The 25,886-nt window shown below is 41.7% G+C and overlaps 1 protein-coding gene across 1 annotated transcript in view; it reads right to left on the reverse strand.

Annotated features, from left to right (window-relative positions):
* Nucleotides 1–14,439: 14,439 nt before the first annotated feature.
* The window catches only part of LOC147619463 (THUMP domain-containing protein), a 55,527-nt gene continuing 44,080 nt past the window's right edge, over nucleotides 14,440–25,886 (reverse strand). The window contains exons 4-7 of the mRNA XM_086773143.1: nucleotides 16,955–17,109; nucleotides 16,303–16,426; nucleotides 16,084–16,224; nucleotides 14,440–14,980 (exon numbers count right to left, since the gene is read on the reverse strand). Coding sequence (XP_086629269.1) covers nucleotides 14,891–14,980; nucleotides 16,084–16,224; nucleotides 16,303–16,426; nucleotides 16,955–17,109 — 510 coding nt within the window. The 3' untranslated portion in view covers nucleotides 14,440–14,890. The remainder of the gene's footprint in view (nucleotides 14,981–16,083; nucleotides 16,225–16,302; nucleotides 16,427–16,954; nucleotides 17,110–25,886) is intronic.

Here is a 25,886-nt window from a genome sequence, read left to right on the forward strand (position 1 = left end):
ACCACACAAGTTCATAGAAACACTACCCAAATGAGTCTAAACTAAGCCCAACTATATTAGGCTTAATAGTTTTAGTTCCATTGTTGGCTATTGGAGAGAGAAGCTATGTCTGATCCACCAAATCGGGAGCTACCCAAGGCTTTGATCAATACAGTTCTTAATAACAGCACTTTTTGGCTAGTGGAAAGCTAAGATTTACTCTTCTTCCGACCTCTTCTTCAAAGTAACCAAGGTATCCACTTCTCCACAATTCAATTGCACCTTTGTCAGTCTCAACAAAAGAAAAAGTTAAATGGTTGATCAAATTCAAAAATGGACTGAAATCTTGGAAAGGAGTTACTCTTAGGTCAACAAAGTATTTTCTTGTATACTAGTCTAGAATACCCAAATGTGGTAGTGACAAATTCTACGTGCTCTAGAATTCCAAGGATGCAACATAGTTGGATGTACACAAGATTTTCTTCCCAACCTTGATCCCAAGTAGTTCTCATTGTTATTAGTAACCTACTAACAAGAGGGTGGTTCCTCCTAGCTCAATTGTGATACTCTCATAAAATTTCTTATATGCATGCAAACAATGGATCTACAATCATGCTATTCATGAGCTTAGGTTTTGAAATGAAACCCTAGCAATGGAAATACAAAAAAGTTATATTTTGGGCAAAAAACAATACTTACTAAAAATAACAATCTCAGGAGACTTCACCCAAATGAATATCCTCATGCTCTGTATGACTCAATATAGTTCAAATCCAAGATTCCTAGCCTTTAATGGCCGGAAAAACTTGTTCTAGTCATAAAAGATGGAAAGCACTAGTTCATAAAAAGCTGCCCTAGGGGATCTACCTTCATAGAGTGCTAGAAATATATGTTTTCCATACAGTCTGAATCTGTGGGACTCTTATTCTCAATGAGATTAACTTATAGGCTCACTCCCACACTGATCCGATTACAAATACACTAATTGGAGCCAAGTCAAGGTAGCAAGCCAAAAATAGCTAGTATACCAAGGTTGTTCAGAACAATATCAAACTTATTATGTAGATGCTCCAAGGTGTCACAATCCTATGCTTAGTTTACTAAAGTAGGTTCACAATGAGTGTTCTAGAGCCAAGCATAGAAAACTTACTTCACTTGGCAATTTCTAATTAGCCCACGTAATCTCTCAAAATCTTGTCTCCAACAAAATTGAGTTAACAAGTAGGGGCTTTAGGGTACAAACTAGACTAACTTAGTGCAAAACCTTGTTTGTAATGGAATCTTAGGTTAGAAGTTATAGCTTCAACAAAAATACTCTTTTCCAAGGATTTCAAAGTTCTATAGACACATAAAAAAATTATGTTTTCTACTCTAGATGCAGCTTTTTTACTCTACATGCAACTTTTTCTTGTTCTGTGAGGTGGCAATCTTCATCTATAGGGGTAGCTATCGTTTCATCACATGACATTCACCATAAGTATAGTTTTAGTAATAGAGGTTCTTCCATTTTTAAGTTAGGTTAGCCTAGTGTAAAAATTAGGCACTCGTATATAAGTCATTTTTGACACTAAGCGAGGTATTATCTTCTTTATTCTTACTTTTATGTATGATACTAGATCTTGCTTACTTGATGGATGTAGCTAGTAAGCTTTGTTTGTAGATCTTCCTCTTTCATCAACTTCTTCTTCTTCCCCCACCTTTTATAACCATCACGAAAGCTCTCTTGTTGCCTCCTTCTAGGTATAGAGATCTCTTGCTTCACCCCATTGCTTCACCCCATTGGCAAAGGAGCATATTATAGTGTGATAACATAGTGAGGATGCACAGTATGCTAGGGCCCCCACATTTATATAAGCCTCATTCTAGAAGCGTCTTCACCACGGAACAAGGTTCACTAAGTATTTAGTTCTTCTCCATTCGGACGAGGAACATGGAACATGGGGAAGGGTAAAGAGCCAAGGACTAAGATGTCGTAAACATGCCAATAACTTTAAAGCAAGCCTCAAAGCCAGGCCAACATATTGGAAACCACACAACCCAACTCCATGGGACAAGAAATCCAAAACCCTAAAACATAAGGTTTTATGCAACCACTCCCTTATGTTTTATTGCCATGTGAATATATAGAACACATGCTTACAATTGTGTTTGAAATGGGAAGGGGAGTTCCTATAAACATAATACTTAGAGGCTCTAAGTTGGGAAAAAAAATGAAGCTAATCCGCATCTCAACGATGATGACCAAATTTGGGAAATTGGAGATCCCATTCAATACCTAGAGAAGTTTGATCAAATTTGTGAAGCCATGGGAAGGATTGATGATCCCACCAAGATTTGTTGACTCAAACTTGAAGGAAAAGTAGGCCAGTTAGCTTAGGTCTCTAAACCCACTTGAAAAGGCTAGTTACAAGGCCTTGAGACACACATTCATTGTGGGAGCCCCATTGGACAGATCAATAACCTCAAGCAAGAGGAGGGTGAAACAATATGGGACTACATTACTAGAAGGAAGTATCTCCACAAAACATGAAACCCTCCAATCAAATCCTTAAGATGAATTATCACTTGGTCTTAAGATAAAGAGGCCTCATGTGACCATCTCTACAAGTCTAAACACTAGTTAATGTGAGTGTTGCCAAAATGAGGCAATATACCTAGTAGATAATCTACAAAATAAGGATGTAGACATCATCCACCTGAACCAAGAGATAGGAGATGCATCATATAAAGGATTAATAGCTAAGGGTGCCCAACAATCACTAGCTAGAGTCCTAGTCAAGGACATGAGCATGGATGAGTTGGGAAAAAAATTTCTCAACCGTTTAGGTGGCCAGCAGTGGTCTCATCACAAAAACCCCAAGGCCACCCCTAGCCAATTCCTTAAGTGGGACACCAACATTTATTTCCATGGAGAGATATGGTTTAGTGTGCAATCTGACACCAAAACCATACACGCATGGAGTGTCCAATGTTAGGGCTTAGATAGCAATAATTTTATGCCCATTGGCAATGCCATGGGAACCATTTGTTACCAGAGAAATGTGGCATCATAACCTATGCTCTTGGTGCTAAATTAACCACTATCCCTACTACCCATACCAAATGCTTCTCAACTAGTACATAATCCAATGCCTATTTTTCATAACCCTATATTGAGAGAGATATTACAGAGACTACTGCCACCAATGTCACACCACCACCCAATAGATTCCTCTTGGAACCACACCAATACAATAGTACTTGATGACTTTATTAGTGGACTCCAAGAATCTAGAATAGGAGAGCTATGAGTCATATGAGTAGTCTGATTCACATGGATATCTAGATCAACCCTTAGCCATTGACGATGCCTCCTTTTTGACCCTTATCTCATTCCATACGAAGTCACATGTTACAAATGTGGATTTAAACATGCTTTCAAGGATTGTCCCAACAACAATCACCCTAGTGGCAGGAATATCAATCACTTTGGCTAGCCTAAACTTGTTAAGCATAATACAAGGAGGACTTATTCATGTAGTCCCCCTAAATGCTATCGCAAAGCTCCAAACTAAGATGAGGGAAGTTGCCAAGACTCTAGACTAAGACGAGAGTAGTTGCCAAGACTCTAGACTAAGATGAGGGTAGTTGTCAAGACTCCAGGCTAATACGAGGGTATGTTCCAAGACTCGAGACCAAGACTAAGGCAATTAGTTGCCAAGACTCCAGACCAAGACAAAGGAAGTTTCCAGAAGGAAACATCCAAGGTAGCTAAGAAGTAGAAATCTAAGGCTTTAACCTCAAAGCCAATAGCTAAAGAGCGTGAGCCACAAGCCCCAAAGCCTGTAGTAGCTCCTGAAAAGGCTAAAGGGCCAAAACCAAAGGTTGTAGCAGCTCCTGAAAGGCCAAAGGTTTAAAAGAAGAAAACCTCAAACCAAAGGTGCAAGCCCCAAAGGCTGTAGTAGCTCCTAAAAATGCCAACACTCGGATCTCGTAGGCTGCTTCCGGCTTAGACTAATTGCCATATTCGACCAAAATGGGAATCTTATTGGCAACGCCCTTTGAGAGATAGATATAAGTCAGTCGTTATCTCAGCAAAAGAGATAGCATTAACCTCGGGGATCTTACTAAGGGCATCAGCAAAAACTGATTTGTTGTTCCCCTATGGTAACGGATCTCAAAGTCAAACTCTTGCATGAGGTCAACCCATCTAGCCTTCCGACCCCCTCAGGTCAGGCTGATCACAAATATACTTCAATGAATGGTGATCTGTCCAGACTACAAATCGAGACCTATACAAATAGTGTCTCCAGATTTTCATCACATGGACAACAACCAAAAGCTCCTTTTCTCTAACCTCAAAGCCAATAGCTAAAGAGCCTGAGGGGCAAGCCCCAAAGGCTGTAGTAGCTCCTGAAAAAACGGCTAAAGGGCCAAAACCAAAGGCTATAGTACCTCTTGAAAAGGCCAAAGGTCCAAAAGAAGCAAACCTCAAACTAAAGGAGCAATCCCCAAAGGTTGTACTAGCTCCTAAAACGGCTAAAGGTTCTTGTATGCAAAAATGCAATGTATGATCACTTGTGAAGGACAATGACATCGTGAACATTGAAAGTGATTCTAATGATAGCTTCAAAGTTTCCTCCCTCACATAGTCCATAGGCAATATCCGTCTAAAACTAGCTCTTACCAAAGAGAATAAAATCGATCGGGTATGCAAACCTTCCAAAGAAAGTGAAAGGGTACCCCAACCCCGTGTTGGAGAAGGAGCGACTGAAATGAGCCCAAGCGCTTGTAAGGAAGGTTTTAGGGTGAATAGTACTTGAGCAGGTGGTCCAATACAAACCACTAACCCCACCTGAGTGTATCCCTGACCCCATTCCAGAGTCAATCAAAGAACCAACATTAAGGGAACCTCAAAGTGTGCCAAAGGTTATAGACAACCCCATGACCATTCTTACGAAGTTGGAAAAAGAGCCAGTTTTGGAGCCTTTATCTTTGGAACCTCAAAGTGTGCCAAAGGTGTTATAGACAACCCCATGACCATTCTTACGAAGCTGGAAAAAGAGCCAGTGTTGGAGCCTTTATCTTTGGAACCAATCCAACCATATTCTACATTGCTAGATACAGTGAAGGAGAACTTAGTAGGAGGTGAAAGTCGGCCTTCAATGGGTCATCATAGTAACCATAATATTCTCTCCAATGTGATAGCAAGTGACGACTTCATTTCAATCCCATCAAAGGAACCAACTCTCAGGGAAGTATCAGTGCACAAACCCCTATACAGGATGCTCCAAGTCCACCTCCGAGTGAGTACAACCAAATGAGTATAAATATCACACAAGATACATAGCATGCCTTATAGCCTTCTTATTCTTAGAAGTATGAGTCTTGATGAGTCATCTTTTTTTACAAAGAAGTTCTCAACTTTGGAGAGACGTATCCGCCGACTAGATGACTGGGAATCTAAGAGACCACAGACCTAAGGAAATTCTCAACTTTGGAGAGACTTATCCTACTGGATGATGACTAGGAACATAAGAGACCACATACCTAAAACCGAAGAGGAGGAGGATGAGCCATGCCACCACATTGAGTGCTCTTCTTCCATACCCAAGATAAAAGAACAATCAAAAGTGATCATGAACAAGCTGGGACACTAATTTAAAAGATATTAAATGAATGATGTCTACCTATCATTTATAAAGGCATGAAAGTCTCTGCAATCTTGGATGATGCTACTGGTGTCACCATAATCACCAAGGATTGTTGGGAGGCCTGAGAAAGCCCACCACTCATAGGCATAAGCCTTATGGTCAAGGTTTGCTGAGATGAGAACACAAGCCTAACCTTTGGGCATCCTTCTTGAGGATGCAAAGATCTTAAGGCTACCATTCATTCATGGTGATGGATTTTTTGAGAAGAGGGTCATACACCATGATCCTTGAAAGGCCATACATGAGAGATGTAAGGTTGGTTCTCACAATTGGGAAACTAACCACATTTATATATGTAAGGGTAATCTCCTTAAAAATAAACTTAAAACAAGGAAGGCTCGTCGCATATGGGTCGAGGCATTATCACCAAACGAGTGACACAACCACTTAGACCATGTCATCTGTAGATCTTGTAACAAGATGCTATTTAGTGAAGATGAGAACCAAGAATATGATCACCTCCCAAGGCATGCCCTCTCCGAGGATTGGATTCACATTTTGGCAACCATGGACACTCTTCCATAGAAGCTTGGGACAAGGTTTGCATGATTAGTAGAGATGGTGCCAAAATTGTATTCCATGTTTGTGCTCAACGTATTGAAACAGAACTAACGAGCAAAACCCACTTGCCCTTAAGCTAGAAAGACCACCTAGCTACATGGCCCACCTTAGTTGACATTGGGGCTTGCTATAATGTGTTGCCTTGGGACACCGGACCTCATTAGCCCCTCGTAGCTTCCCACAGCAAACCATTACCATGGTAAAGAATTCCCAATCCATGAACATCAGTTGTTTTGAAGTCGACTTAAAGTATTGGAATAAATCTCTATCTCACAAGTTTTATGTGACCCACAAGTACAATGAAAGAGAGAAAATGAAAGAGAGAAACACCCTTGAGAGGGGATAGATTGTAGCCATTGATGATTGCGTAGTCAATTTTGGTAGAAAAGAACCACCACACTCAAGCTTTCCCATGGAATGGTTTTACCATACTCTTGGTGCATCCCCTTGGTATATGAGGGTACTCCACATACCTACACACATCCCAAGCCTTGTCCTCCACTTATAAGCCATTGCCCTCAGGTAATTGTAACACGCAACACTCCTCTTACCTTGTCTCATATCGACCACATACCTACCCACATCCCAAGCCTTGTCCTCCACTTATAAGCCATTGCCCTTAGGTAATTGTAACACACAACACTCCTCTTACCTTGTCGCATATCGACCACCCCCTCAAACCATTATGGAGATTCAAAACCTTATATCGGCAAACATGAAAGCCACCTCCCAAACGTCAACCTCAATAACCCTTCAGGGAGGTCTCACCAAGAACATGTCAATACCCTAGACGACCCCCTTGTCTGGCTAAGGAAAGTATAATTCCCAAGCAAAAACTTGGCATCCCACCACCATTTAGCTAGAAGCCTATGAGTGGAGATCTTTCAAGCAGAAGCCCATGCAATAGAGTTTTACCCAACCCTTGAGCCTCGTTGGATCCCCATTAATATGTTAGAAGCTCAAGGCTTCTATGGTGGAAACCCAACCCTTCCGTTTGGGGGTCCCAAAAACCTCAGGGACTAACCTCATAGAGCACACCCCATTCTGCAAAGCTAAAGAGAGTCAAGTAGCGGCTCAAATGCTAGCTTGATCTCAACAGCACAATCGACATTTTATTTGTGGGTCCCAAGTAGGTTGTTGTTAGAAGCACAAGGCTTCTACAAGGAAGGGAACCCATTCCAAAGTCAAGAAAAGACACACCACAAGCCTCTGTGTAAAACCACACCATCAAACGGTAGGCTAAAGATGGAATGGAGACTAAAAGCCATGTCTTCAACACCAACCCCAAAGCTTACGCAGAAATGGAGAGCGGTGGGTGTTCCACCTCAACTCATACCAACACCACGTTCTTCCAAGAAGTCAGAGGAGTTCATGGATGTGCCAAGGAGTAAGAGACAATACTTTTCCCATGTGCAGTGGCCTTACCCATCACTATTCTCGTTAAAGAAGGGCCACCCATGGTACCAAAGCCCAAAGAGAGGCATGCACACACTTTTGTGGCCTAAGCGACCCAAGGCTCAAAAAGACCATCATTACCCCCTAACACCCATGTGCGCCATGCCGCAACACTAACTCGGCTGGAGCTGGAAAGACAAAGCTTAATCAAGCATGCCAACAAAGACGATGGTAGTGATGTCAAGGCTTGGTAAGTTGAAGCCTTAAAATCCCATTGTACATTTGTAACGTAGCACCTGTACATACACATTTACTCGAGAATGATTAAAAACTTGAAACCCAAAACAAAACTAAAAATGATAAAAAAACAAAAACATGCGCATGTACCTACATGCACACAGCACATACACCCACCCATGCTGTATGTACACATTCTTGGTTGCACATGATAACATATCCACATACATGCACGCCCCTCTAAAAACTATCCCCCCTCCCCCCTCTCAAAACTGCCCCCCGCCGTCATGCCGTCGCCATAGGCCCTTTAAATTTTTTGCCTATATTTTTTGAAACACCCTTTCCCTTGGAGACACACACACACACACACACACATGCGCATAAATATTAAAAAAATGGTTGGGTATGCCACATGGCAACACAAGCCCAGATTGCCATATCATCATTCCAAAAAAACTTGAAAAAAAATAGGTCTACGTGTGTGCCACAGGGTAATGCAAGCCCATAGTGCCATGTCACCTTTAAAAAACTAAGGCTGTGTGCCATGTGGCAACATAGGCCATGCTTTTGCACATGGCACCAAGTGCCACATAAACTTGAAAAAAAAATAGGGTTGCATATGCCACATGGTAACAAAGGCCAACATTGCCACATGGCATGGGGTTCCAAATCATCACCAAAAAATATTTCTTTTAAAAAGCAATAAAAATATTTAAAAATAGGGTTATGTGTGGTACCATGTGGCAACGTAGGCCATGGTGCCACATGGCAATGAGTACCATGTCATTACAAAAAACAAATCTATAAAAAAACAGGGTTATGCCACATGGTAATGCAGGGCCACGGTGTCATGTGGCACATCACCACTCAAATAAATCTTTAAAAATATTTTTTATTACTTTATTGAGAGAGAGAGAGAGAGAGAGAGAGAGAGAGAGAGGGGGGGGGGTATAAGAGAGAGCATGAAAACTTCTCCCGAGAACAGAACCTAATCAGAGAGAAGCAACGACAACACCACCACAAAGCTGACAAGAATTAATTGGGCTATGCATCTCTCTCCAAGGCATAAAATATTCCTCCAATCATGCTAAAATCAATTGAGTTAGAGATGCCCCAAAGGTTAAGGAAAAGTCGCATGCCATGATTATTGTCTGGCAATCCAACATTTCAACTTGAAACCGTGCAAGCTCTATAATGCTTCACTTCTTTCCGCTCGCCACTGTCATACTTCAAGAAAATAGGGCTGAGTAGCCACCAACATTTCAAAAAGAGGCTCAAGCAATGCCTGGCTCCATTTGGCCCCATGTCCGTGTGCAAGCCACCCGTAGCTCATTACTTACCAACGTACATGCCATACAGGGGTGTCCTAAATTCTTCCATTCTCGTGGATAACCCAACCTCATTCACACCTGCCTTATCGGCCAACCTTGCTACACATCAACACTCAATTCCCTATCTCAAACCATGTGTAAGAAGAAAGCCGACAAATAAGTGTGTTAAATAAAGCAGTGTGTTGGATTTTTCACCGAAACAACACAAGCAGAACTTTTGCCCAATGCCCATATGCATGACTTCTGTAATATACACACGAGCTACATATGGTCATGTAGTGTCTAGACATGTATAGATGGTCATGAAGCCTCTTTCTCTCTTAAGACCGATCACAAATTAATCAATGAGCAATAAATCATCCAATCTCTCAAGTATCTCATGTGGAGATACTTGGTTTTATAGTAAATGTAACCCCGCATTGTCTTTCCTTCCTCTAGTTTGAGATTATAGATTTGTGCAATGGGGCCATCTGGCTCCACTAGGTGAGAATCCCCCACAATGAAAGTGTGTCTCAAGACCTCATAGTTGGCCTTTTCAAGTGGGTTTAGAGACCTAAACCACTAGCCTGCTTGTTATTACGACATTGTGTATTCTCTTGTGGATCCCTTGGGTTTGAGATATTCCTAGCACAACAGTCATTGACTCTTTACCCCTCTTTACCCTTACCCATGTTCCATGATCCTCGTGTTTGAACGGAGAGGAATTGGATCTTGGTTTCATGGTGGTGAATAAGCTTTTATAACGGGCTCCTATAGACTCATGTTTACACTATGTGTGGTTGTTATTAGGTGTTTTATGCAATCCCAACTCAGGATCAACACCAAATGTTTGAAAAACATTGTGGTGTCTGACATGGTTTGAGCACTTACTAAGGGAGTGAACCTTGAGGTTTGTTGTCCTACTCCCACTCCTTTAGCTCTGGACTTATGAGACTGTTGACTCATGCCTTCACACTCATGGCTCACGTGTCCAGACTCATGGCTCACGTATCTAGGCTCCAAGCTTACGTCTGATTTTTGTATGTGAGGCTATGGGCTCATGTATCCTAATCGGAGAGATGGTTTGGCCTAGCTTTTTGAGGTTTTGGGAGCAATTAAGGTTATTAATCTTAATTAATAGTGGTTATGCCACTAGTTTTAATCAAAATCAACTATGTACACAAAGTTAGTGAATTCCTTAAGCTCATGGTAAGACCACTTTATAAAGAACAACGTCATCTCACAACAAATAGGTGTTCATTCGAGTGGGTAAGATGGAAAAGCACATTACAGTAGTAGGTGGTATGTCGGGGGGTTGGACCATGTTAACCTACAAAGTAGTTAGCATAGCACTGGAAACTGAACAAAAGCAGCACTTTAGAGAATTGCTCAACATGGGTAACAAGTAAGTTCCCAACGCAGTTATATGCACTCTTTCTATCTTTAGCTAGGGTGGGGAGTAACATCTTTAGTGTTGTTGTCAAGGAACGGCTTGTTGCCTTTCCTTTTCTTGTTTACTAGCTTAGTATAGTTAAGATGTGTTTTTGTGCTTGTGTTATTTGAACATGGTGTTATGTGGAAAGTATTTTTTATGTTAAAAGCTTGTTTTTTGTTATTTTCTTATGCATTAAAGGGTGGGAAACCTTGTCAATGGGTGTTTTTGTTTGATTTTTCTTTCAATCTTGTGACTAGACTAAAGGCTAGTCTTCAAAATACAGTCTCTACATTAGTTGGCTTGTCTTCACCATCCATAAAGTTTATCCACAAAGTCATGACTTTTCTTCTAGCATTCCATCTAAAAATGTGTTAGTTTCTTGCAGTAGTTCTATATGACGTTTTGGAGCAGTCATGCTTTTTGGTACCTTTGGTTAAACAAGGCTTTTTCACTAGAGTCTTCTCACACTTCATTTTCTAGTCTTCTATCCTTAACTAGCAATGCATCAGTTACTTTGTCCAAAGTAAGATCTGATTGTTCTTGCAAGTTGTTGGATTAAGGATCTCAAGGTATTGAGGTGCATTGTTATGGTGCATTATTAGGGTTTCATTTTGTATCATATCTAATTTTAATAGTTGTAGTTTCAAGAAAACCTTAGAATTTTGAACAAACTTCACACCAAACATTTTTCTAAATTGTCCCACACATCCTTAACACTCTTGGTTAAAGTCCACATGATGAATAAATTGATCAGACATGCTAAGAAAAATGATTAAAAGTGCACGATTATTTTGAAACTCAAAAAAGGATGAGACAGCTTGCTTTACTTGAATTTTGGGGAACACGAGCAACCAAAAAAATTGTTGTTTAATAATCAAATTAGCTTCGGAGTTGTGCCAAGGTCTAAGTCAAATGTTGTGGTCTTCTATTTAGTCTAATGTTGTAGTCTTCTATTTAGTCTAATATATTACCTTAGTCAAGTGATGTGGTCGATTTGGTCCAATTGGATGGTTGCCCTGTGCCAATCCATAATATAACTGCCATGGATACACTATAGAGATAAGTTTGATAGGCTCCTTAGACGTATTGAGAAGATCAATTTTAGATCTATCTTCACTACATTGTGCACCCTTTCTACTGCATGACATATTCCTCAGTCATATTGGGATCATCAATTTCAGATCTATCTTCACTACATTGTGCACCCTTGCTAGTGCATGACATATTTTGTCTCAAAGTCTACCTAGATCGCACCCTACTGAAGCACACGGGTGGGTAGATGGTATTAGTTTATAATTCAACTTCAACAATAATTTAGCATTGTCCTCGATCTCTCTTGCTTTAAGTTTTTTGTCTTGTTGAAGAGCTTGCTATTTGTGTGAACACACAAGTTGTATTTCCTTTACAACTACCACCTAAGAGGATTAGTCGAAGTTTAGAGTGACCCCTCAAAAGAACTTACTTAAGGTTAGTCACGTGGTTTTCTCTACTTGAACCTTGCTACATAGTTAGTGCCCATTCAATAACTCAAAGTAGAGTCAACATCTAGACAAACTCTACAAGAATTGATAGCATTATACTACTATAATTGAGTCCTACTCAACAATAAACAAGAGAGACAATCAAAAGTTGTGCTTCATGAATTCTAGAGTGAATCAACAAAAACATTGGTTAATCAATCCCTAATCAAAAGTACAAATTATAATACAATTGGCACAAGATGTTTTTCTTGTATAGTTTTACATAATGCCAACTATCCATGTAATGTTTTATCTTGTGGTTCACTTAGGCAAGGAACAAATAGGTTCAATGCTTGACTTGGAACACTATCCCCATCATTAGAGCTTTGATGCTCTAGAGGCATTGAGGTGTTGCATTCTAGGAGTGCTTATTAGTTCATATGTAGGCAACCCCATGTAGATTTTTATACTTGAGGATCCGTGATCACCAAAATCATAAGATGGAGTGCTTCAAAAACCTAAAATAAGAGTTCTTCTCCTCAATTAAACCCAAAGTATCAAGGTGTATTGCCCAAGAAAATGTCAAAGCAATATTAAAAGAGTATAGTCAATGTTGTCTCCCAGTAAGATGCGGTGCTCAGTCCAATCCATCTGCCAAGTAACGTAGATCCTTGTAGGCATCTAGAGGAACATCAACCCAATGCAAAATTTGTGAAGATACCAAAACCAACCTTCAAGGTATAGCATGTAATCAAGTGTTTGGTGTTCACATCATTGACCACTCAAATTCACAATATTTTCCTAAAGTTTAGTTGATGTGGTACTCTAGTGGTACCTTTGATATACTTAAGCAATACTAAACCCTACACCCTTCTAAAGGTTTTCTTGGGTTTGATAAAGAACCCAATCAACATGCACTGATGATTTAATTTTTAGCCTAAAATAGATGAGACTTTCCAAGAACAGGGTCTTGTCTAAAAGCAAAACACCTTGCAATTGGGCTTTTGACCTCCAAGTTACAACCAATTTGCGATTGAACATTACGATATACTTTATGATCTTGCCAACGTGACATGGCAATGGGCATGGGTGTGGGTGTGGGTGTGAATGTGTGACAAGGTAGTGCATGTGAGTGTGAATGTGTAACATGGTAGTGGTTATGGGTGTGGATGTGAAGTCACCAACTATCTGTTTTCCATCAGTCAAACCTGTCCTAATCTACCTTCTACCAAGCTTCAATTTATAAGGACGATATTTTCTTGTGCATGGTCCCATTCAATAAAAATGCTCAACATGATACCATCCTCTACGTAGAATCTACTAGCTCTTGGTTGAAAGATGTCTTATGACACCCACAAACTTTCATGCAGGCACTCCTTTATGATTGAAAGTCGTCAATGCATGGAGGCTCTCCTTCAATAAACAGCCATCTTTACATCTCCCCACACATTGCAAGGCCTACTTCATTTTCTCGCCATAATTTGAGAGATGCCATCAATGGATCTCCATCATAAGAGGGCTACTGATTGTGAGGGCTTACATATGGACTTGTCGGTGGAAGAATCATAGATTTCCAAATACTTGGCCACTCAACTCCATAGCTCCTATTCTTGCAAGGCTTTTCAGAGTTCTGTCTTCCATAATAAAACGAGAAGCAATCAACATTATTTGGTCTATGGATTTATGCATAAGCAGGAGATGAAGGTTTTGGCTCTGTTCCCTTAGACCTATTCAGCTTAGCTGTCCTGATACCATCAATATTTATCCACCTTCTTGCTTTGTATCATGTATAACTCCATCTGCAAATGTGTTTCGATGTATCCAACACTGAATTAGCAATTAAGGAGAATTAATATCAAAACATATGTAGCAGTAAATGTGTGAAGGGTTCCTGTGTTTGAAAGTCTCTTTGTTATCTTATTCAGTATATTATTCAAAAAAAACTGAAACAAAGTTTTAATGTTGGCAAAAAAGAAACACTAATTTTTTAGTTAGTTATGCCATGGCGTGAACATAATTTGAAAAAAGCACTAGCATAATGGTACTACCTACCAGACTTTGCATTGAAATTAGCTCATGGTACTGCCTACCAGGCTTTGTATTGAAATTAGATCCTTCAACTTACGAGGTGCAAGAATGGCCTTGCTACACTGTACTACCATCAGCTTTGAGACCAAACAAAACAGGCGGGGCATCCTGTACAAGTTATTGAAGGAAAGCTACACTTTCAAGTTCCACAAGCCAGATAAGTTAGGACATCCGCAAGGCTAGCTATGCGTGCAGGCAGGCATGTGTGATTCCCATCGCCAAACCAGTCACAAACTAGCTAATAAATTGTGCCAGGAGGAGAGACAGATAGATACTAGAGCTGGACAGTACGTAACCTTGTAATTGATAATGCCCATAGTACATAATGGAGTTCAAAATGATCTACATGAGCTCAAAGATTGAGATGACTTGGAGAATCTGCTCATCTAGAAGTTGCACAGGGTGAAATTGGTGTTGAATTGTGAGCCTGCTCGTGAAAACAGTGGAAAACCTCATATATTGTGCTTACAAGCCTTGTACTGATTGTGGAGAGTTACACCTGCCCATTATGAAGTTGGAAGGTGTCAGGCTAGTTCTATGTAGCAGCTCAATTTCATGGCCCATTATAAAACTCATCGGTTTCAAGGCCCCGATACACATGGAGCACTTCATTATTCAAGGCCCCAAATGGCCTCAGCGTGTTGCTCCTTAAAACCTCTACCTGAGTACAAAATTGCAATGCTTGTAATGGCTTAGCAAGTGAGTAATCGTTCATGGGATTAGTGACAGATCTCATGACTCTTGCTTTGGAGTGGTCAACTGCCTTAGGTTGTACTTAGCATACTGTTTGTAGTTGCTCACCACTCCAATCGCACAAATTGTCTGCAAGAAAACAGTGGATCTTCAACTTAGAAAATGTTCACAACCCAAATTCACATCTACACTAGTGTCATCAGCACACAAACCACAAACATGGTTCGACTTATATCACTTGTGAACCAGCACAGGTCAACTCATATCACTTGTATACAAGTAACATCGACCCACCCAACCCAGCCCCTCCCCTCCCTCAAAATGAAAGAATCAGCCCAGAGAGAAAGTGAGCTAGCAATGTTAACAAATTAATGGCAGAAATTAGGCTTCAGCATGAAACACGTCAATAGTTCATTCGTCTGATTCACGTTAGTATGTTCACGTGTAAGTTTTTTGTGTTGTGCTTTGTGGGGTGGAGGTTAAATACCAAAATCTCCTAGGTCTAAGTTACCCTATCCTTCCAGCCTTGAAAAGAAGGGCATCCTCTATTGTTGTGGAGCAAGGGTAGTGCATCTATGGGAAGCTAATATGGAACATCTTGGCCATGGTCTCATCCATACATTTTGGAAGGCCTAGTTAGGATTTAAATGCTCTACACATGGACCAGCGTCTACTGAACATGACCATGTTTTGAAGAGAACCCCAATTGAACCACTGACAAACTCCAATCCTTGACACCACGAAAGATGGGCATTACAGAAGGCCATTGGCAGATGCAGCGGTGGCCCAATGCACCTATGCAAGTCTACATAGGCTCAACAGCAGCAAACTGGCACCATGACATCAGAATGGGCAGGCAAGATGCACTTACAGATGTTGGGCAATCTGCAGCACATGGGCTTCAAGTTGAAAGCCCTGGGGCCATCATTGGGCACCCACATGTAGACAGATTGGGTGCCTAAGTTGGGCACTGTCGAGGCATTAACTGCCCGTGACCTGCCCGTAAAGGGCATATTTTTATCACTTCCAACTCACGCCAGTCCATTTTCCACTTCAGCCTTCCGCAAATCCTCACCACTTGCCCTTCGGAAATACTGCAGCCTGGATCCTTACAGTCACCACTTACCCTTCCCGACTATGCATGCCAATATCAACCAACAAAAAACACACATGCATACATACTCATATTCATTTACTCGGTCGCATGTACACTGCAATTATCTTGGTTGTACCTTCACTACTTGAACTATGATGGTTTTGTCCGGATTCTTAAGATCCACAGAGTGAGGCTGTGCAACTAGTTTTGCCACCGCATTTATTACCTCCATTCTGTCTAAACTTGTGTTAGCTCGTGCTTCATAAACAACTGCAAACTGCACACCCAGAGAGATTATTAGTCAACCTGAAAACCTGTAAGCCAACTGTATTCACAGGCTTTAGGCATTTCCCACCTTCAGTGCTTTACTTTTTTCTGTAATCGGGAAATGCTGTGATAGAAAACGCTCTGCCATCTTCCTCACTTCGTCTGCAGAAGCATAGCATGTGACCTCTACAGGTAGAAACCTTAAACAATACCTGTAGCACACCAAAACTATAATAACAACTTGAAAACCACCAAGATGTCATGTTGCATAGGCAGCTTACCAGGGGTCAGATCCAATAAATGATAACGCAAAAATATCTTCAAAGGTTGATTGACAACCTTAATTTAGGTCAATCACCTCTTCGACAAAAAACAGAGAGAACACATACATGCATATGCACACACACACACACACACACACACACACACACACACCATGTAAGAATGTATGCCCACATGCATTCATACATATATACACGTGCGCATACATCATAGAATGTGTATACATTATGCATGCATGTGAGTGCATATGTATGCATAGGTATGAATGTTACACGCACATATTGTACGTACATACATGCATATGAGAATATATGAATATATGCATGTGAGTGCATACATATGAATGTTACACACACACATATTGTACATACGTGCCTGCATATGTGAATATGTACATTCATGCAACTAGGGACTCTGTTTCTACAAATAAAGACATAAAAAGGCACAGATCCACCCACCTTGTGAGAGGTTTTCTAAAACGTATGCAGTTCTCCATGATCGCTTCCACAACTTGATTAGGTCCCCTTGCAATCACGCCACTCCCTGCATCGTCCTGCAGCATTCGTATGAAGACCACACCAGAACACCCGGTTTCTAGACTTGCGAAACGAGCCTACAACCACCACACCAAAAAACAGGCTTGTATCATACCATAACTACAGAACCCCTCATAAAAATAGGTTTAAATACAGCCCACAAATTAACAGTATCATACAGAGATATCTATTACAACACACCTTGAGTACCACTCATGCACACTGTTCCTATAGCATGATCTTCAGCCCAGAGCTAGGGAAGGTACAAATGAACGCATCTTAATTTCAGTGCTCATTTCAATCAAAGCAACAGGCTCGAGTGCTGTCTAACTAATAACGCACTACTGTTTCTCTTGGAAAAATTGATACACTTTTGCAATAAAAATCTGCTCGAGTATCTACTTGAAGAGAGACAAACATCCCAAGGCAGATGTGCCCCTCTGAACCCCATGGCATCATGATTAAGATGCTATAGCACCATGCAACGGAATTATGCGTAATGAAGGATCCTGTTGCACAAAGTCTCACACCGCCTTCTTTATCCTGAGTTTCGCGAGTCTTTAGCAATCCACTTATTCACTTCAAACTTTAAGAGATGAGAGAGAGAGAGAGAGAGAGAGAGAGAGAGAAAGAAAGAAAGATTTTATTCACGTCTTCCAAAAGACCGAACTCGGCCTATGAGACAAATCGGAGTACCTGAATCCAACAAAATGAAAAAGTACTGAACAAAAAAAGCTGAATCTGGGTGTGCAGGGGATGGAGCTCTACTACTAGGAGAAATGCAAAGCTATATGCATGGAGTATACAATCATGATATGCAACCTAGCTAGCTCCAGCCTGTACCATACTGGGGGTGTCCACAGCTCCCTGAAGAACATGCCTGGGTGTGCTCTGAAGCGAGCCAGTCGCTCCGCATACACCTTATTGGGTCCCAAATTACCCACTGAAGGGCCCCCTCCTATTGCTAGGAGTATTTGCTTTATTATCTTGGAAGAGAGTGAATGCATTCATTCATTCATATCATAATCATTGGAGTCGAGTGTTTCCCTTCAACACAAGGAGCATCTACGCATGAAGCATTCATCCCTACATCAACAAAACACAGAATCCACAACATTCAGCTAGTTGAAGTACATCAGTACCTTGCGTTTTCAGCATACATATAATGTTCAGCATTCACTCATGTCATCGTTTTGCTCAGCCCTACCAGTGAAGGTGAAATGCATTCATTATTCCATTTCAGCATATATTCACAGCCTAGAACAGTCCCAATCAGCCCCTTCTCTCAGCCTCAGATTTGCAGCCTTCCTACATTCCATTGGAAGAGTGCATAGGCTTGAGATCGGTCATCATTGGTGCTTCTACAGCCGTGTACAGTTCAACCCGACTCTTGGTCTTTCAAAGGTCTTGTGTTTGGCTTATCTACAGTCCAAAGTCAGTCCCTACTATTTATATGCCTCTCATGAGCTGGTCGACTAGCTGAAAGCTGGCCGACTACATCATGTCTTGCATAAAATGGATAATGTTGATAATAATATGGTAAAAATGACAAATAAATGCTATAAAATATGAAAAAAATACTGGATGATATTATGAGTCTTCTGCACTGATCTAGATGGCCTACATGCATATGGGATGAATGATATGCAAAATGCAAACATGTTCTGATGCAAACCCTAAGGCTTCTATTGACTTCTATATGCATGAATGATTCTCTCCAAGTGGGTTAAGGGACTTTGACTGACTGACTGACTGATTGACTCTCTAAGGCTGAGAAATGACCTACGTAGCTCGTGCCTGACATATCCTGTACCGAGGATTACAATGGGATCACGGCGTGCGACAAATATCAAATCCTAAAGGTTTCTACTATTGTGCAGTGTTGCACTCATGATGAGCCATCTTGTCACCACGCACTACAGTGCAGAGTGCATATGACATTTCCTCTTGCTTAGCTTGGCGACAAGTTCATGGCTTCCAAGTAGTCCGCCAACAACTGGGGATACTCTTGAAAGAACTCTGTCTAGCCAAGCTGCTTCGTGGATACCTCGATCTTGGAACTTCGTATAGAACTGATGGAGTCTTCAACTAGAACCATGCTTCCAACGATGAAGAAGGATCTGCTCACGCTCAATGACTTCTGATTCATCTACCACGTCTGGCTGCTGTTCACCTGAAACATCAAACACTTCTGGTCCAACATATGGTTTTAGCCAAGAAACATTCAAAACATTATGCATCGTGCAACTGTTAGGCAACTTCAATTTTATGGAGACATCACATATCTTTTTAACTATAGGAAAGAGTCCAAAACTACGGAAAGAAAGCTTGAAACAACGTTTGTCCCCTTGTTTCAATCTCTGTTTCGTGATGCGCAAAAAGACCCTATCCCCTTCCTTGAAGTGGACATCTCGTCTAGACTTATTTGTTTGTCTGTGAAATGAATACTGGCCAGGCTCATAGGGGAGATCATCCTTAAGCAAAATGTCTAATTGAGAAAGGAGATCTGCCAATTGAGGGACTGAAGAAGAAGATGAGACAGTTGTTATCGATGAGATAGAAACTGTCTAAGTATAAATCAATGCTCCTTTCTCTCCCTTGCAGATAGCTCGTCGGACCTAGAGATGAGAAATCAAAGGAATGCCAAGAATGCTCCTATCCCCAAGAATTGTAACAAGCTCAGGAAAACCTTTAGAGATAATAAAAGTGTCTTGCCTCCAATTGGGAATAGGTTCATACTGACAAAACCATTGGATTCCTAAGATCATGTCACACCCCAAAAGAGGAGAGACGATGAAATCTAGCTGGAATGAGACCTTTTGAACCTGAAAAGAAAACTGTTGTGCCCGTTAAGATATGTGGGTGCGGAGATGAGGTGTAAACTCGTCCACCTCCAAATGATAGGGCACTAAGGTACAGCTCATGTTGGTAGCCAACTGGGGAGAGATGACGTCCTCAGAACTGTCCATGTCAAAAAGGACTATGAATTAGCGGCCCTTGGCAGATGCATAAGCTTGGATCACGCTTTTCTATGTGGTTGTAGCCTCACTCTCTTGCTTAGCATCAAGCACCACGGATGGCATGGGATGCATAGAAGGTAAGAGTTGAACCGCATTGGTGGTAGCAGCAATTCTGGAGGAGAGGAAGATACTACGGCAACTGTGGCAGAAGGCTCTTTGGAGGCTTGCTCCGCTTGCCATTTTGGACAATCCTTCTTATCATGCCCAATGGTATGATAGAAAAAACATCTGTTGTCTAACTAGTACTTGCTTTGCTCCTCTGGAGGAAGATATCCTCCAGTGATGCTTGCTTTAGCATTTTCCTCAAGGGTTTTCTTAGGCTTGGGTTTCTTACCCCCTGAACTAGAGCTAGAACTCTTGTCTATCTTAGTGTCTTTAGAAGATGAAGTACCCTTCCCCGGTTGGGGTTTGGTACTAGACTGGGGTTGTTTAGGCTTGCCTCCATTCATTCTCATTTCTTCATTTTAAGCAAGAGTCAAAGCCCGATCATATGTGCTAGTTTCAAAGTTACTAGCTGTGAACCGGATGTTAGAATCTAATCCACGAATGAATTGATCCATCTTGGCTTGCTCAGATAACCCTAACTGTTGTGCTAAAGTTATAACCTTACCGGAAAACTGAAGCACAGGTGACCCATTCTGTCTGTGTCCATAGAACTCATCTGCTAGGTTGGTCAAATACTGGGGAGAGAGAAATCTAGTCTTAAGGTCATGGACAAAGGTATCCCAGCGAAAAGCTGTGACACCTGTGATGTGGCCTGTACGGATACTAGACCAATGCTGCCACCAAGTGACTGCCTCACCCATGAGGTGGGGAGCCGCTACGTGGACTTTGTCTTAAGGATCTATTAGCTTTGCCAATGGAAAATAAGCATTAAACTGATGAATAAATTGATTGACAGCTAAATGATTACACTTACCATCATACTTACTAAAGTTCGGATGACGGTTGTCGATGTCGTGGGATTCTGACTGGCGGCGCCTATGGGTGGGAAAACTGAAGAGAGGTGCTGATGGCCTATGGGCGGGGAAACTAAAGAGAGGTGCTCATACTTCAGATGTATGGCCTCCTTTTCCCATTGGTGTTCACAATTCAAGTAACATGTGCTCTCGATCGAGCTCTCGTTGGTGCTCCCGAGCGGCAAGTTCAGCCTGACGCCAGTCTTCTTCAAGCCTGCATTGGACTTCCTCATAATCCCATCTGTTTGCTTTTTCTTTGCACCATCTGGCTTCATCCTCTCGTCTTTGTTATTCCATCTGAAAGAAGAGGGTGACGAAGTTGGGGATAACTGGAGCAGTGGGTTTTACTGGTATTGCCTCCAAGAGTTGAAGACGCTCCATAAGAAGCTAGTTTTGTGATCGGAGTAGAGCTATGGTATCTGTAGTAGGCGGAAGAGCAAGGTCTTCTTCGGGGAAGACGTCTTCTTGTTGATGTGTACTCTCCTATGTAGACATGTTACTGAAGTCCGTGGTCGTGCTAGAGCAAAGTATGACCATCCAAGCGTGAGACGGTGTGTGTGGACAAGCTGAATCTGATACCAATGTAACATGCAGCAGAATTATGCGTAATGAAGGATCCTATTGCCATAGTCACAAGGAATGGGCATTTTAGGAATCGAGAATGTCGAGAATGGCAGCATCTTCTAGTTCCCATTCCCGTCCCATGTCACTCTATAGTCACAAGGAATGGCCATTCTCAATCTTTTCCGTCCCCGTTTCCATTTCGCATCCCATGTGACTATGCCTGTCGCACAAAGCCTCACATCGCCTTCTTTATCCTGAGTTTCAGGAGTCTTTAGCAATCCACTTTATCACTTCAAACTTTAAGAGATGAGAGAGAGAGATCTATACACCTTATTGGGTCCCAAATTACCCACTGAAGGGCCCTCTCCTATTGCTAGGAGTATCTGCTTTATTATCTTTCAAGAGAGTGAATGGGGACTGACTTTGGACTGTAGATAAGCCAAATGCAAAACCTTTGAAAGACACAGAGTCGAGCTGAACTGTACACGGCTGTAGAAGCACCAATGATAACCAATCTCAAGCCTATGCACTCTTTCCAATGGAATGAAGGAAGGCTGCAAATCTGAGGCTGAGAGAAGGGGCTGATTGGGACTGTTCTAGGCTGTGAATATATGCTGATTGGGACTGTTCTAGGCTGTGAATATATGCTGAAAATGAATGAATGAATGCGTTTTACCTTCACCGGTAGGGCTATAACAAAATGATGATGTGAGTGAATGCTGAAAACTGTTATGTATGCTGAAAACTCAAGGTATTGATGTACTTCTACTAGCTGAACGTTGTGGATGCTGCATTTTGTTGATGTAGGGCTGAATGCTTCATGCATAGATGCTCCTTGTGCTGAAGGGAAACACTTGACTGCGATGATTATGATATGAATGAATGAATGCCAGACTGAGCTATTTATATGCCTCTCATGAGCTGATCGGCTGGCTGAAAGCTAGCCGACTGCATCATGTCTTGCATAAAATACATAATGTTGATAATAATATGGTAAAAATGCCATATAAATGCTATAGAATATGGAAAAAATATTGGATGATGTTCTGAGTCGTCTGCACTGATCTAGATGGCCTATATGCATATGAGATGAATGATATGTGAAAATGTAAACGTGTTCTAATAAAACCCTACGGCTTCTATTGACTTCTATATGCATGAATGATTCTCTCCAAGTGGGTTAAGGGACTTTGACTGACTAACTGACTCTCTAAGGCTAAGGAATGACCTACGTAACTCGTGCCTGACATATCCTGAACCGAGGATTACAATGGGGTCACAGCGTACGACAAATATCAAATCCTAAAGGGTTCTACTGCTGTACAATGTTGCGTTGATGATGAGCCATCTTGTCACCATGCACTACAGTGCAGAGAGCATGTAACATTCCCTCTTGCTTAGCTTGGCGGCAGGTTTATGGCTTACAAGTAGTCCACCAACAACGAGGGGTACTCTTGAAAGAATTCTTCGTCTAGCCAAACTATTTAATTCCTCCTAGCAATGTTGCACTAATTGATGAGCCAGTCGAGCCTAAATTGGCGAATTGGAGTCGTTATCTTATCACCATGCACTACTATGCAGAGTGCATGTGACAGATGCTCATGAAACAAAAAGTGGTATTCACATACCAGGAGATCAAGCAAGCATGAACCAAGAAAGTAGGATGACTGTGGCTTTGGGTTTGTATGTTTATGCATGTTTGCATCGCTTGCATAGATCATCTTCCAAGAAACTCAAGAATCTTGAATACATATTGTTGGAAATCAATGTTGCACCCTCGTTCCTGTCACTATACGAGTCATCGGTTGCTTTATTTTGTAAGCTCCCCTATACGAAGAGTAGCCATTGTGTTGAGCACTCGGACACCCAACAATTCCCAATTTAGACATTGGATATTGGCCATATGTGGCCGGATGGTTAGGAGACGGCCTATGTAGATTTGGTACCCTGCCAAGTATGATGCATGTTGTCAATAAACTAAAGGGAGTGATGTGTGTCTATGTGAACTACCCCACTCAACAACACAAATGCACGAGCGGGAGACAAATATGTAGCACAAAAAATTAGAATTGAACGCATGACTGTAAACTCAGTTTGTGCATATATGAAAGCCCAAGAATTGGAGCAACACGGATTAAACAGACTCTTTATTATGAAAAATAAAGAGTTGTGATTCACTCTGATTTATGGACAGTGTACTAAATACCATAAAAATGCCCAAATTCAAGTGTACGATAAACACTAAACCAAATACACCTGTGTATGCAGTTTGTTGTCTGTTTGTTGTCTGTACAGAAGTTTGAATTACACAAGGTAACCCCTTCTCTTGTAAAAGTATGTGTGGAGATGACTCCTTCAATGTGCTTCAGAACTGGTCACAAATGTGCAAAGTACAAGCTTGCAGAGAGACTCAAGAGAATAGTAGACCTTTCTCACGATTTCTCAAATCAACTACCGCTTCCCTCAGTCCAAAAATCCACCAAATAGAAATATAGATGTATCCGGAACCCTGCATGTAGCAACGGATCCTGGAGGATACACTCCATGAAAGACCCCCTTTAGACATAAGAGTAAGTCAAGAGTGATCAATTCCTTCCCAATCCTGCCTTGACACAACCAAACTCCCACCAAGAGACAATGACTTACTGGTTAGTCCACCACATCAATCTTCCCTATATGATATACCCTCTTACTTCCTCCCATAATTCTAGGGCTACCATAAATATGGCAATCTTGTCCCAAATAGAGATCATGAGACTGTTGTAAGTGTAGCACACTAATCCACGATAATCCTACCTCAAGTAACCCTGTGTCTGTAGCAACTCTGTAACTTGGTAGAACACAATGCTGATCAATACACTTAAATACACCAAGATTTTGATGGAAACATGCTCAATACAAGAAGTAATTTGCTGAATTGACAAGAGACACACAATGAGCTGGAACGGCCGGTCCCTCCCTCAAATAAAGTATATTGAGCCTCAAGTAACCCTGTGTCTGTAGCAACTCTATAACTTGGTAGAATACAATGCTAATCAATACACTTAAATACACTAAGCTTTTGACGGAAACATGCTCAATACAAGAAGTAATTTGCTGAATTGACAAGAGACACACAATGAGCCAGATCGGCCGGCCCCTCCATGAGCCCTCAAGTAAAGTATATTGATCTTGGGAGAATCAAGTACATAGTGTCATGGGCATTACTGACCAGATTTCCATACCAATGCATAGAAATACAGTATTGCAAACAAGTGGTTGTCGGTGTAGATATAATATGCGGAAGCTTCGGAGAAGGATCGGTACTTCAAAACTCAGAAAACAGCACTCTTTTCGCGACGGAATTAACGCACAAACTGAAAGACGATGTGCAGAAAATAGAGAGAGAAGGGGGGAGATGGAGAGGACACAGTATTGGGTCCCAATTACCCTCTGTAGGGCCCCCACCACGGATGGTGTATTTGCTTTATTAGAATGATGTAAATCTGAAACAAATACAAAGTACTTGACCTTTTCTTGGCTGGAAAACCTGCCCTTGACCTTCAGTCCTTCACCCCTTAGCTTTAGCAATGTTCTTGGCTGTCCTGGCCCTTGGTTGCTTGGAGCTCTTGGTGAATTATGAGATGACTACAATGAATTATGGGCTGGGCTTTTATACTACTCCCTTCATGCAGTCGGCTGGCTTCAGGACAGCCCACGACTAGGTATTATTAATAAAGTGTTTTCACACTTGTTTAATTGCTGTCCAGCCTGCACACATATTCTGGGCAGCCCCCCTGGCTGCTGGGCATGCAACGCATGGGTGTGGGACTGCCCCCACACCTGGCCGCCTGCTGTTTAGGGCTTTACTCTCTGTCGGCTGCCTGTCCAGAAGCTCTGGAGCTGGCTGACAGCCCCTCCAGCCCTTGCCTTGGCTGGTGGGCAATATCTTGGGCCCTCCTGGCCCCTTGGGGGTGGTTCTATACCTCCCCCATGCCCATACTAAGTATGCAAATGCAAAACCTTCTTACTGGGGTAGCCCTATGGGCTGGCCCCTTCTCTACATGCAAACCTACATGCCTACAGAGGCCTGGCATCCAGTTGCAAACCAGATACACAGAACATCTGACATCATTCCAGAGGGAGACTCACAGCGCGGACTGGCACTGCTTCTTGTGCAGGACAATGCACACCTGACCTTGGACTCATGTGCAGGACGATGCACACCTGACCTCGGACGACTGAGATGGATCCCTGGCTGACTCGTCTCGGACTGGGCTCACATGGGACCAGTTCACCATCCCAGGTCCTGCACCTTCTGTACAGAAATGT

The sequence above is a fragment of the Cibotium barometz genome, chromosome 33 (assembly GCF_041138505.1).
Source record: "Cibotium barometz isolate CiBa-2024 chromosome 33, ASM4113850v1, whole genome shotgun sequence".
Taxonomy (NCBI): domain Eukaryota; kingdom Viridiplantae; phylum Streptophyta; class Polypodiopsida; order Cyatheales; family Cibotiaceae; genus Cibotium; species Cibotium barometz.